The 12663-nt window shown below is 43.6% G+C and overlaps 1 protein-coding gene across 1 annotated transcript in view; it reads right to left on the bottom strand.

Annotated features, from left to right (window-relative positions):
* The window catches only part of ANTXR1 (ANTXR cell adhesion molecule 1), a 219499-nt gene that overhangs the window by 143756 nt on the left and 63080 nt on the right, over nucleotides 1-12663 (bottom strand). The window contains exon 9 of the mRNA XM_021699264.1: nucleotides 1095-1155. Coding sequence (XP_021554939.1) covers nucleotides 1095-1155 — 61 coding nt within the window. The remainder of the gene's footprint in view (nucleotides 1-1094; nucleotides 1156-12663) is intronic.

Below are 12663 nucleotides of genomic sequence, written 5' to 3' on the forward strand. Positions count from 1 at the left end.
TGCTCTTGTGGACCCTGGTATTTCTGTGCCATATGCATCAAGTTTTTATATGTGGTGTTTTTATTGTCTCAAATCTCAATGGTATATAAAGGAGATGTTGGATTTTACTACTCTTTGATTCAAGAATTATTTTGGAAGATATTTTTCTGTTGTCCAGCTGGTGGAGATTTTGTTTTTATTTTGGCCTTGTTCTATCTTTGGCCATCAGTTTCTGATTTTGCTTCATTTTAATTAGATAGTTCAAAGGTACAATATTAATTTCTTAAGTGAAAGGAGTTAATAAGGGTCAAAAAGGCAAAAATCAGTGCATTGTTTGTTGAAGAAATAATGAATTGAGACATTCAGCAAACATTCATTGACTGACCATGTATTAAGTGTCAGGTACTCTGTTAGGCAGATAGATTAAGATTCTTTTTCTGCAAGAACCCTACAAAAGGGGAATTGATTATGTTATGAATTAACAGGAATTGTATTCATTGTCTTTAGACTTTCTGATTCACTACGAGGTTGCAACACATCCAGTTTGCACGTTGCTAAACTGCAAGTCTGGGTTTTCTTTATTAATGGGGTAATTGCATAATTAAGGAATTTCCCTATTATCTAATTATTTGAAAATGAAGGACCTATACAAATAGGAGAGGTGGATCTACCTTGAGCTAATGAACCCCTAATTGAGGCTCCTCACTGCACAGACCTCTTATAAGGCCCCGGCACTGGGTACATGTGATCATATGCTTTTGTCAAATTTGAGAAGGAAGATCTTTCACTTCTTTTTCTTAACAGGTTCTCCTGGATCAGCTCCACTTCTTTTCAGAGCAGGATGTTGGTGTTGATGTGTGGGAATCCAGGATTTCTGCAATACTCTCGCAATTAGTTCCCATGAAAGAAGAGGATTTGGACAGATTTTTCAAACAACTGACATGTTGTTTTTTTCTTTTCTTTTCTCCCTAGCAGCAAATTTTTTTTAGCCATTTCTACTCCTCTTTCCACCCCCCCCATCCTTCCTTGTCTCCCCACCTCCCCACCAATGAAATAAATGTGATTTGAATTCAAAATACCATCATTTGTATGAGACCATTTAGCACTTAATTTACCTCCTGCACATATGGTGGATGGTTCAGCTGCTAAAATTTCGATGCAGGACTTCTTCAAAATCTAGAAAGAGAGGAAATCAAAAAGTCAAAGCACAGCTTATTTTATTAGAAGCAGGGTTTTGCTTTTAGTTACCAAGACAGGTGGGTGGATGGCTGGTAACATCTATACTAATATTATTAACACCGTACATTTAATGAGCCAACATTGTGCTAGATGCCTCTGGGTGTCCCCAAAGCCATAAGAATTATTCATCCATTTGTTCTTCCAGCAGATACTTCTTGAGTCTATGATATGCCAATCTTGGTTATGGAGAAGTTTAACATCTGGTCAGGGAAATGGGACTTACACTCGAAAAGATAAATAATGATGGTTTGTCATTGAGGTAGCTGCCAGGGTGAAGGGGCAGATGGTAGGATCTGCGGAGTTCATAGGGAAAATCACGGAGGGCTGGCGCATTGGGAAGGGCTTCACGGAAGCCGTGGGCGCTGAGGGTAGGACTCCGTCAAGTGGAGAGGAGGGAGTTAGGGAAGGTTGCGATCCAGGCAAGGAATGGCATGAGCAAAGGCAAGAAAGTAGAAATACATAAACCTCTTTAGCTGGAACAAAAGGAGCTTGAAAAGTAGAAATAAGGGTGATAATAGATAAAGCTGGAGAGGTAGGATGGAGAATCATTTTCAGATTACTCAGAGTTCCCCTTTTTGTTAGAAAAGTCTGGAAAGATGTTTTGGGACAGGACATTGAAGGCTGCTTGTTGTGCCTCACTCTTTGGGCCCCGATAGTCTTACTTAAATGGAAATGCACTCTTCTCTCCAGAAGAGCGTCTCGTAGGGTTGAGAGGAGAGTTTCAAGGAACCAACCCCATGACCGCACAGGGAGTTAATCAAGGCTGCTTTGGGCCGAAGCAGGATATCTGCCTGGTGGGGCGTAAGCTTCTCTCCACCATTTATGAAGCCCGTGTCTTGCTGAATACCGATTCTCAAATTTCATCCAAGCATTTTAAACAAGGATAGGACACTGAGTTAATTTACCAAGCAAATGAAATCTCTTTATTTGGGCCTTACTTAATTTGGAAATTGAGGTGGTTCAGAGGGCTGAAGGAAACCATTTCTCTATTTATGAAAGGAGCATTTGTTGAAGGAATTAATAGTGAAATTATAACATTTAAAGTGTAGAAAAGAAAAAAAGCATCTTTTAGCATAGAGAAACACCCATTTATTTGCATTAATGTACTTATATATGCTTCTTTTTGTCCCAGCTGAAGTGATACAGACACCACAAGATACAATTAAATGAAGGATACAATAAATTGCAAAAGGGGAGGATATGGGTTAAAGGAAAAATAAGGGGAAGATGAAGTAAGGAGTGAGAATATCATAGAAAAAATATACTGTGAAGAGCTTATTTCCTTGCTAGGAGTGGCTCATGGATTTAGTTCTAAACTTTCTAGTAGCAAATGAGAAGAAGGTCAGGCAATATTTATGAGATTCTCAATCGGTGGAATAAAAACAAATCAGCTTCTCAGAAGAGATAATATTTACCCATTCCAGAGAGAAAGCTGGGCATCCTCATAGAGAAGCATTGTGAAAGGAAATGAAGAACATGCTTCAGAAAATCTTTATCTGATGTACAGAAGACAACACACTAAAAGGTAGTCATTGAAACAGGCTCTCTCACAACCATGTGTTTTAGGTAAGTCTACAGATGGCAAAAGTCGTAAGAAGCACTACTTCTTTTTTTTGACAATTCTAAAATTCAGGTTTCCAGCTAACTTTTCCTGACATTCCTTCCCACTCTTGTACAATTTAAAGGCATTTTCATACTTCGATGCCTCTATTTGTTTTCGGCTTCTACAAGATGCCACGGTAGGGAGCAATTTGTTCCTTTTTGTCAGCGCTTGCCTAATTTCTTTGGCCTCTGGTTTACTCAGCCACCCAGCCACCACCCCACACCTCAAACACAGGTATAGACTCAGATCCCCACTGGTGCCAGGGCCTGTTCTGACAGCAGAGCACACATGCACTGAACTCCCCAAATCCGTGCCCATCTCGGGTAGAGTGTGTGGTCCTCACACACCTGGCCCTGGGGAGCTGGTATCACCCCTGAGTTCCTGAGTTCCCTTCATTGTCATTCTGACTTGGGATCAGGGACCCCAAGGATCTATGTAGGGCATCCGTGTTTCCCTGCTGGCTTCTCCAACCTCCCCATTCCAATGGTTTATCCAGCCCTTTAGGTCTCTTATGCAGGTAGCAATGTCCTAGGACAAGGGCTTGCCAGAATCCTAGTGTGCAGGGACTCATATGCCAAAAGACAACTGTTCTACTTGAACCGCGAGGACTGTCCACACCCTCTCCCAACCAAGTTTGCTGCCTGAAGGGCCACCTCAGCCAGTGGCCGCCTTGACTGAGGGAGGTAGCCACCCTTCTGCATGTCCTTAGGCACAAATCTCCAAACAGGACACATCAGAAGAAACAGAATTAACCCATATGGAGAAACTTAGTAAACAGTGGCATTAGAACAACACAAAGCTATTTTTTTTATGTTTTAAATAAAATTCCTCAGGCACTTGGCATCTCTTAATAAATCATTTTATCATCCACAACTAAAGATTTCAAAATAATCCCAGAATAAAAATTGAGCTATTGGATCTATCTTGTCCCCATTCCCAAACTCCATCAAACACATAAATGAAATTTTCATCCATGTAAGTTCCTGACTTTGAACCAACGTTTTTGAACCAACTTTAATACTTAACCAGAGGTTGGTAAAGGAAACACCCGTGAATCTCTGACCACAAGGACACACTAGGAGGTTTTGTCATAATAAACACATGCTCTATTATTCTCTCGGAGTGTCTGCAATTAGTTGATAAATCTAAGGAGTGTATGAAGGGCCAAAAAATGTCAGCCAAGCACTGTGATTCAATCCAGTAAAAACACAGCTTTCCCAATCTTAACTTAAAACATCTGGAAGGGATGCATTGTAGCCAATAGAGCAAAATTTATCAGTGAGGGGGATGGGCAGGATTTGTCTGGGACTGTGGCTTCTATTAGTTTGAAATGTCTGGTTTCAAAAGGTAGGAAGTCACGATGGCAGTAGGTGGATTTGGGGGGGTTCCTTTGGTTATTAGTAGCCCAGACTATAATCAGCCTGTCTGAGCTGCAGCAGACAATAGGTCAGCTTAGGGTCTGGAGACGGGATGGGGGTTGGGGGCAGGGGAGCAGAGGATCTGTCCCCCACTTGAGCAGTGGTAGCCATGGAAGAGGTGCAGATACAGCACTGGGAAACTGCTTGAGGGAGTGGAACGGACTCGCGCAGGGTCAGGGTGATGTCAGAGGTGAGAGTACATTGGCTTCTGATGGAGACTGGGCGAAGACCACCACATGCCTCAAGTACAATCCAATGTGAGGAGTGGGTCTTGGCCCTGGTTCTGTACTTACCTGACCTAGGGTCCTTGACATATCCTTTAACTTTTCTGAATCCTAATTTTGGGGAGCAGTTTAATATATGGAGTATAGCCTGGAATCTGGAATCAAATTGCTTGGGTCAACTCCCTCATGAGCAGTGTGACCTTGGGCAAGTTCCCCAACCTCTCTGAGTCTCTGTTTCCTCATTTATAAAAGTGGGATAAGAATAGTACCTACTGCATGAAGTTGTTGAGTTGGGAAGATTAAATGAGATGCTACTGGCAGAACCCATAGCACAGGGCCTGGAACCTGGTAAGTTCTCAACTAATGGTAACCATTATTCTTAAGAACTTGGGCTCTGGAGACAGATAAGATACATTTGGGCTCTGAATAGATTTATGTTCAAATCTGAGCCCTACCACTTTCTGGCCACGTGGACTTGGACAAGTTATTAAAGCTCAGTTTCCCCTTCTGTAAAAGGGGGATAAGAAACACACTGATCTCAGGGGGCTGTATGATGGTAAAATGAATAATTGATATAAATGCAGAGACATTTAGCTTGTAAATTCATTTGGACTTAGGTGGTCAAATTCACATGGGATTGGAGAGTCAGGAAGGGAGGGAGATCAAGGAAAACCGGCAAGCTTTTTGTCTTATAGACAGAACTAGACAGATGTGATTTGTCAGTAGATAGTCATTTAACAACCCTTGGGCCACAGCCAACAAGTGCCCTTCATGAAAATAAGGCACCAAGAAATGTGCTCAGAACATTCTTAGCAGTAAAGCACTTAGGAGGATGTCTGACATGTATTTGGTTCTGGACAATGGTAGCCAATACTATGACTTTTGGTAAAACTATTACTGCTACTTCTCTTGGGCAGAAAGTAGCTCATATATGCTTCTAACCCATCACCCACCACTGGCTCCTGCTTCATCATATTTGCTGGGAAAAAAACCCCGAAAGACGGCCAGTAATATTTTCCTGTCATCTTTTGGACAGATTTCAAAAAGAAGATAAACAGGGAAGCACATTTGAAATCCATAAAAACTGTATCAATGCGATGTGTTGCTACCGGTATATGGTTACTTTTGCTCATCTCATTAGATTGTTGGGGGAGTTAGAGGAGAAGCAGATGTAAAAGAACTCTGCCAAGTAATAAAAACTATTCAATATATTTAAAGTGAAATCTATTGTGGACCAGTACAGGCTGTATATAAGAGTTTATTTTTCTGGATTCTAAAACTCTAGTGTCTTTTTTCATAAAGTTCACAGTTTCTGCCGAGATTTCTCAAGAATCCTTAAATAACTGTGAATACTCACATAGCGTTATCAGGAACGCCTCCTTACCATACACATCCCTAATTTTTTTTCCCAATCGCCCCGCCTCCTTCGATTTTTATTTACATGGCCATTTCCTGTTAAAAGATTTTTTGTGTGTCCGTTAATAAAGACCAGCCTCTTTTTCCATTCATAGTAGAGGGCCCTTTTGCTTCCACGCATCTTTCAGAAAGTCTTTCAGAGCACGTTTCTTGGTGTCTTAATTGTCACGAAGAGCACATTCTAGTTTTAAGATGTTTGGAGCTTGAGGTAGGCTGGCCCAGGGTTAGTTAACTACCTATTGACTGGTTATGTCTGTGTAGTTCTCTAAGACAAAAACTTGGCAACTGTCCTTAATCTCTCTGTCACCTTTCAGATCTAATATAGATTTTGCCACCCCACCTGGGGCCTGGTGATTTTACCAATGAAATATTTCTGCATCCATCCACAGTTTAGTAGAAGCTGCCATCCTTCAGAGGACTGATCATGGTTGATAATTATATAATTATTTTTTTGATTGTTTGGTCATTATCTATCTTCCTCCTGAGACTATGAACTCTAGAGGCGAGGAATGCATTTATTTTACCCAACACTACATCCACAATGCCTAATCTGGCACATGGTAGGCATTTAATAAATATTTATTGAATAAATAAATGAATAAATGGCATACTTTCTGCATGGCTTCATACACCAGCATTACAGCAGATTAGGTTATGGCCTTCCTTTATCTCTATATACAATCTTAGGGTCTTTTGAATAACAAGGCCATATTCTGCATCTTCTAACACCTCCCTCCTCTTATTAAGCACCACCATCTTTGGGGATTGCTTTCCCAGATGGCCTATTTTAACACCTCTATTTTTTTTTTTTTTTTTAATGGCTTACACCAACAATGCTGTAGGTGTGTCATGTCCCTGTGTCTAAGATCTGGACTGGCCTACTTTGTAAAAGGCCTTGACCCCTTTACTTGGGAAAATGGAGAGGTCTGGGCTTGGGGGATGGGACTCAGGCTCCCACAAAGGCCACCTACTGTGGCAGATGGCAGAATACACATTGGATAAGCCTGGGGACAAGTGCTTTTAGAAAATGTCCGGCAACTTCGGACATACAACTGTTTCATCCATGCCTTCAGGACTGGCAATGTTGTCTCCATGAATTTTGACTTTATTTGATCTCTCACAAAGTGTTTATTTTTATTTATCTATCTATTTATGTATTTAATTTATTTTTTTTTAAGAGAGAGAGAGAGTGCAAGTAGCGGGGAGAGGGGTAGAGGGAGAGGGATAGAGAGAATCCCAAGCAGGCTCCATGCCCAGCATGGAGCCCGACCCGCAGCTTGATCTCACGACCCTGAGATCAAGACCTGAGCTGAAACCAAGAGTCGGCTGCCCAACCGACGGAGCCACCCGGGAGCCCCAGATCTCTAACAAAGTGTTTTTTTTTTAAAAAAAATAGTCACCTTTCCTAACTAACTTCCATTCCACACTTTAAACGAATAGGTACAGCTATTGTTAACTATGGATATTATCCTAGACCCATGTCAGTTCTACCAAATCTTTTTTTTTTAAGATTTTATTTATTTATTTGCTAGAGAGAGAGAGAGCGCGCACGCAAGACAGAGTGAGTGAGAGTACAAGTAGGGGTAGCTACAGGCAGAGGGAGAAACAGGCTCCCTGCTGAGCAAGGAGCCTGATGGGGCACTCGATCCCAGGACCCTGGGATCATGACCTGAGCCAAAGGCAGTCGATTAACCGACTGCGCCACCCAGGCACCCCAGTTCTACCAAATCTGAATTTAAAATAAAAATCTACTATTATACCCTCATCTTTCCAGGATTCATGTATGGTTTTATGTATACTCGTATATTATACCAAATGAATACTCTAAGATGCAAGAAACAGTTTAAGTGGATTACTGAATTTTGGACAATAGAGCTTATCCTCAAAATATGCAAATGTTTTTGTCTGGGGGGCGGTGGTGGGAGGGTGACCCAGCTCACTTAAATAAATACAACTCTTCCCTCAGTTTGTTTTGCACTCAGTGAGTATGGTGTGAAGGAGCATAGGACAAACAAGGTCCTGAAACTGAAGAAATTCATTTTTTTTCCCACTAAACCACTTTCCTCTCCTGTTTTCAGAAGGAAAGCTCAGATGGCTGTGAACTCCGAAACGTGGTTTATTTAGTAAGATGAGCCTGTTGACCCCCAGAATATTGGCAGAGTCAGCTGCCCTCCTTGAGAGCAGAACCCTGCAGCGTTTCACTGGATTTTGTCCTAAATTCTGCTGTCGCTTTTCCAGTGGGTCTTAGCAGACTCCTAGTGGGAGGAGGAACCGAAGGAGGAGTGGGGGTGACCTGAGGAGTGACTGGACATGCCCCTCCGTGATCTTGGTAGCCTCGTCAAGCTATGGGAATTTTTATTGCATTTGGACTCTTCAATAAGCTGAACAGAAATAATAGCTTAGTTGAAATGGCCTGAATGTCTGCAAAGTCTGAGACTAATTAATAATCGTGGAGGCCAATGTTTTTTAAAAAGAGTTTCTGCTCGCTACAGAAACTACAGTTGATTCCATTTATGTTTTGTATCCAGGCCTGCTAATGGGAATGGAGCCCCAAATGCCATCGTTTACAGATACAATCTCAGAAGAGAGGGTGGGGGAAGGACCGAAGGGATTTTACCAGAAACAGAGCCACAGAGCTGCCCACTCGTCATGCAGGTCACGGATGCTATGCAGCTCTCTGGGCTGCTCTGTAATGAGAAAGTATGCAAAGCATAGCACGGGACACCACGAAGACTACAACAAATGGGGCAGTCTCTGTGATGGTAGTGTTAGCATCTGACCAGGAGGAACGGCAGATAGCATGAAAAAGACCCAAGTGCCAAGCAAATGGTGCCAACAATTAGTGCCACTGGGGTTCAAGGCAGGGAGAGGTCAAGGTGGAGGGGAGACCAGGGCAGACTCCAAGGAGAAGAGAGGACTCAGCTGGGCCTGGAGGTCCAGACAGGCTTTGAGACAGGATTCAGATGGGGCAAACGAAGAGCGGGGGATATCTTCCAGTCACAAACAAGCCTGACTTAAGAGGAGGGCTACTGCTGCTGAGTTGGGCCTCCCGCTCTGCTAGCTGTGGAAAGAGGGGTAGTTCAGTAAAGTCAGGTACTTTCCAGAGTGTGCGAATACGATGCAGATTTTGATTGGAGGGCAACCCTTAGCAGTTCCTGGAGGAGTCTTGGAAGAGTAGGTGGAAGGGAAGGCCTAGAAGACGGGCTTTGCCTTTTGTCATAGCTTTGTTAGGGCCTGGGCCAGACTAGGGGGTACAGGTCTTCCAGTTCCCATGAGGGAAAGGGAGAAATCACAGAATCTGGTTTCCATAAATAAAACAATTTTATATACACCATGGAATAGATTTATTCTTCAGTTTCGCTGATCTTACAGCTTCCTTGATAACCAGGACGTTCATGCCAAAACTCGTGAGAAATCCTCGCAAGTATATTTGTGTTTGCTTGACACGTGTTTATTGTTGCTCAAACTCACGGAATGCTCTACGCACTGCTTTACCCTCTCTTAATAGGAAGCCCAATGCAGGCTGAAATATTTATTCCAGGGAGATACTCCTAGAGGGACATGCTTTGGTGCCAGCCACTGGGTTCTCCTTCTCACAGACAATGTGCCTCCCTCCAGGCACTGCCCTCAACTGCACACAAAGTGGGGACAGCAGGGGGGAGGGGTTAACATCAGGGTAACCAGGCCAAGCGCTGGGATTCAAAGTTGCAGACCCACGTCAGTGGTGTCTGAAACCAGCCCTCAAGCAGGTCCCCGTTTCACTGGCTGCAGCACTTTTGCAAAGGAAAACCAAGACCCAGGAGACTTGCCGGACCTTTGCTTCATATTTTCGCCTGAGGGCTGGCACTACCCTTACCAGTTGTGGTCAGTGGAAATTCCCCGAAGAAGCCACAAGAAGGGAAGGCAAAGGAATCGTTTCTTCCTTTACAGTTGTACTGGCTTGAAGGGCTACAATCTTTCAACCACCCAAAGTCTGTCTTATAATTTATCAACCGTATTCTGCAAAAGCAAGTAGGACTTCTGTCCTCAGAGGTAGAGTCCTTGAGCATGCGTGGAAGGAAAGATGTTCTTTTCAGGTTGTGTTAAGCAGCCAGCTTCTCCTGGTGAGGGGACTTCATCCTTCGAGCAGAAATCAATATTTTCAGATGTGCTCCCCACCTAGAGGTGGTCTCCTCCACCCACCCACTGTGCACTCAGAGGTCAGGCCACATGGGTTTTGGCTTTGCCTCTGCTGTACCTATGTGAACTGCATCGAGCCATTTCCCATCTTTGGTTCTCCATGTCTCCTCCTCTGAAATGGAGCTGCCTCCTGGCCTACCCACATTACTGAGCAGAGCACTATGGTCATTTCCATCATGGGCACTAGTGATACAGCAGAGTCTACTCCGGATCACCGCTCACTGCCATGCGGCCTTGCCCAAGCTAGCGGATCTCTGTCCTTACGGCATCTACTTCTGTAGAAGGGATGACAATATCCACACTAAAGGCTGGTCGTGAGAATCTGATGAGACGCCTACGTAAAATGATCGGCACCGTGTCTAGAACCTCAGGACTCACGGAATGGTAGCTTTTATTATTTTTACCTTCCTAGGGAAATAGAGGCGGGGGGGGAGAAAGCACAGGCTCTGGAGTCACCCCTTACAGCCATGTGCTCTCAAGAAGGTTATCTGAGGTTCTGTGTCTTCATCTGTAAAAAAGGAATAAGAACATTTTCTTCACAGGGTTGTTATGATGCTAAAATAGGGTCATATTCACTGGGATAAAGGAACAATGTTTGGTCCCCAATACAGTGTGATCTACAGCGGTTGATTTCTTTCTTTTTTTTTTTTTTTAAGATTTTTAAAATTAATTAATTAATTAAGAGATGAGAGTGAGCATGTGCGAGCAGAGGGAGGGGCAAAGGGAGAGGGAGAAAGAGAATCTCAAGCAGAGTCTGTCCCGGGCGCCAGAGCCTGATGCGGGGCTCAATCTCAGGACCCTGAGATCATGACCTGAGCCAAAATGAAGAGTCTGACGCTTAACCAACTGAGCACCCATGTGCCCCATACAGCTGTCAGTTTCTTTCTGCCTTTTCCCTATGTCCTGCCGCTGAGAGACTAAAATGGGAAACAGGTGAGAACGCCATGAAAAATAAACATTATACAAATCTAACACAAAAGTACTTCTCCCTTAAAGTAGGGAGGGCTGGGGAACAGTGAAAAGACCAAAACACAAGAACCCGTTTGTGGAAGCTGAGGATTCCGGGATTTGCTGAATCCAGGCCCTGGATAATCAGCTCCTGGTAATCCAGTGGTGATTTTCCATTTCCTCAGACATTCTCGGTCTCGTACTGTGGAAAGAGCAGGATCTCTGGAACCAGGCCTCGGTTCAAATTCCCCACTCGACCATTATGAGCAGGAAGACTTGGGCAGTTTCTCTGAGCTGCCTACACCCCAGCTTCCTCACCTGTAACACTGGGATAAGACCTTCTGCAGAGAGTGACGGTGGCAGTGCCTAGCAGAAGTCCTGGTGGATGGAAGATGCTCCACAAGTCACTGTGAGTTTTCTTCTTCACAGGCCGACATTACTATTGATCCCGAGGTTTATTTATTTGTTATCTGGAGGAGAAACAGATCAAGGGCCATGATTCTGGACTCCCTGAGAGTCTGAATTTCAAGCATCATTGTGCTATTGTCAGGCTTTGTATCTGGCTATAGGTCCCCACTGTCCTTCGAGTAAAACGGCCCTCCAGGCTGTGCATGATTTAGCCTTTGCTTGCCTCCTCACGTCATCTTCTGCCAGTTCCCACTTCTTCTTCCTTCATTCTGCCATGCTCCATCACAGGGCTGAATGCTGCTGAGAATGTTCTATCCATGCCCTTCCAGTGGATGGCTTGATTTCATTCTTCAGGTCATGTCTTCAAAGGGGCCTGGGCTCTGTGTCAATCCCTTTACTCTTAATCTTGGTGGTTGGTTGCTACTTTTGTACTGTTTATCGCAATTTTAACTATACATATGTATTTATTTACATCTTTTTTATGTGCCCCTCCCACTAGATTGTAAGCTCCACCAGGCCAGGGTCTCCATCGCTTTACTTGTAGCTGAATGGCAAGAGTGTACTATTTAAGGTTTTCAATGAGTACTGGATAAAAGAGCAAAAAAAATATTAGCTCCCGCATCTTGATTTGGGATTTAAATATAAGGTCATGATGGGCTGAAAAGCTGATGAACCATCTGAGCTTGTTGAGAGCTGCTCTGTACTCCTACTTGGGATAATTAAGACCAGTCCTGTTTTATTATAAGAAAATCACCAGCCACAAAACAACATCCGTGGGAACAAGTTGGAATAGATGCTTCAGATGGCAGGGAAAAAACAAGAGCTTTCTTTTCAGTATCCAGAGGAGAAATGAACCTACTTCTTAAAAATAGCCAACTTGAGGCCATAATTATTTCTGTCTGTCTTGAGAAAGATGAGCCCCGCCACACTTGTCCCTGTTTCTCTGTCTAAGCGAATGAATTAATAACTGCCATAAACATGGATTTCAAGTGTTGGAAGGATCGCAACCACGAGCGTTAACTCCCAGATAAAAAGCTCATAAGAATGTTATCATTCGGGCGCCTGGGTGGCTCAGTTGGTTAAGCGACTGCCTTCGGCTCAGGTCATGATCCTGGAGTCCCGGGATCGAGTCCCGCATCGGGCTCCCTGCTCGGCAGGGAGTCTGCTTCTCCCTCTGACCCTCCTCCCTCTCATGCTCTCTGTCTCTCATTCTCTCTCTCTCAAATAAATAAATAAAATCTTAAAAAAA

The sequence above is a fragment of the Neomonachus schauinslandi genome, chromosome 10, assembly GCF_002201575.2.
Source record: "Neomonachus schauinslandi chromosome 10, ASM220157v2, whole genome shotgun sequence".
Taxonomy (NCBI): Eukaryota; Metazoa; Chordata; class Mammalia; order Carnivora; family Phocidae; genus Neomonachus; species Neomonachus schauinslandi.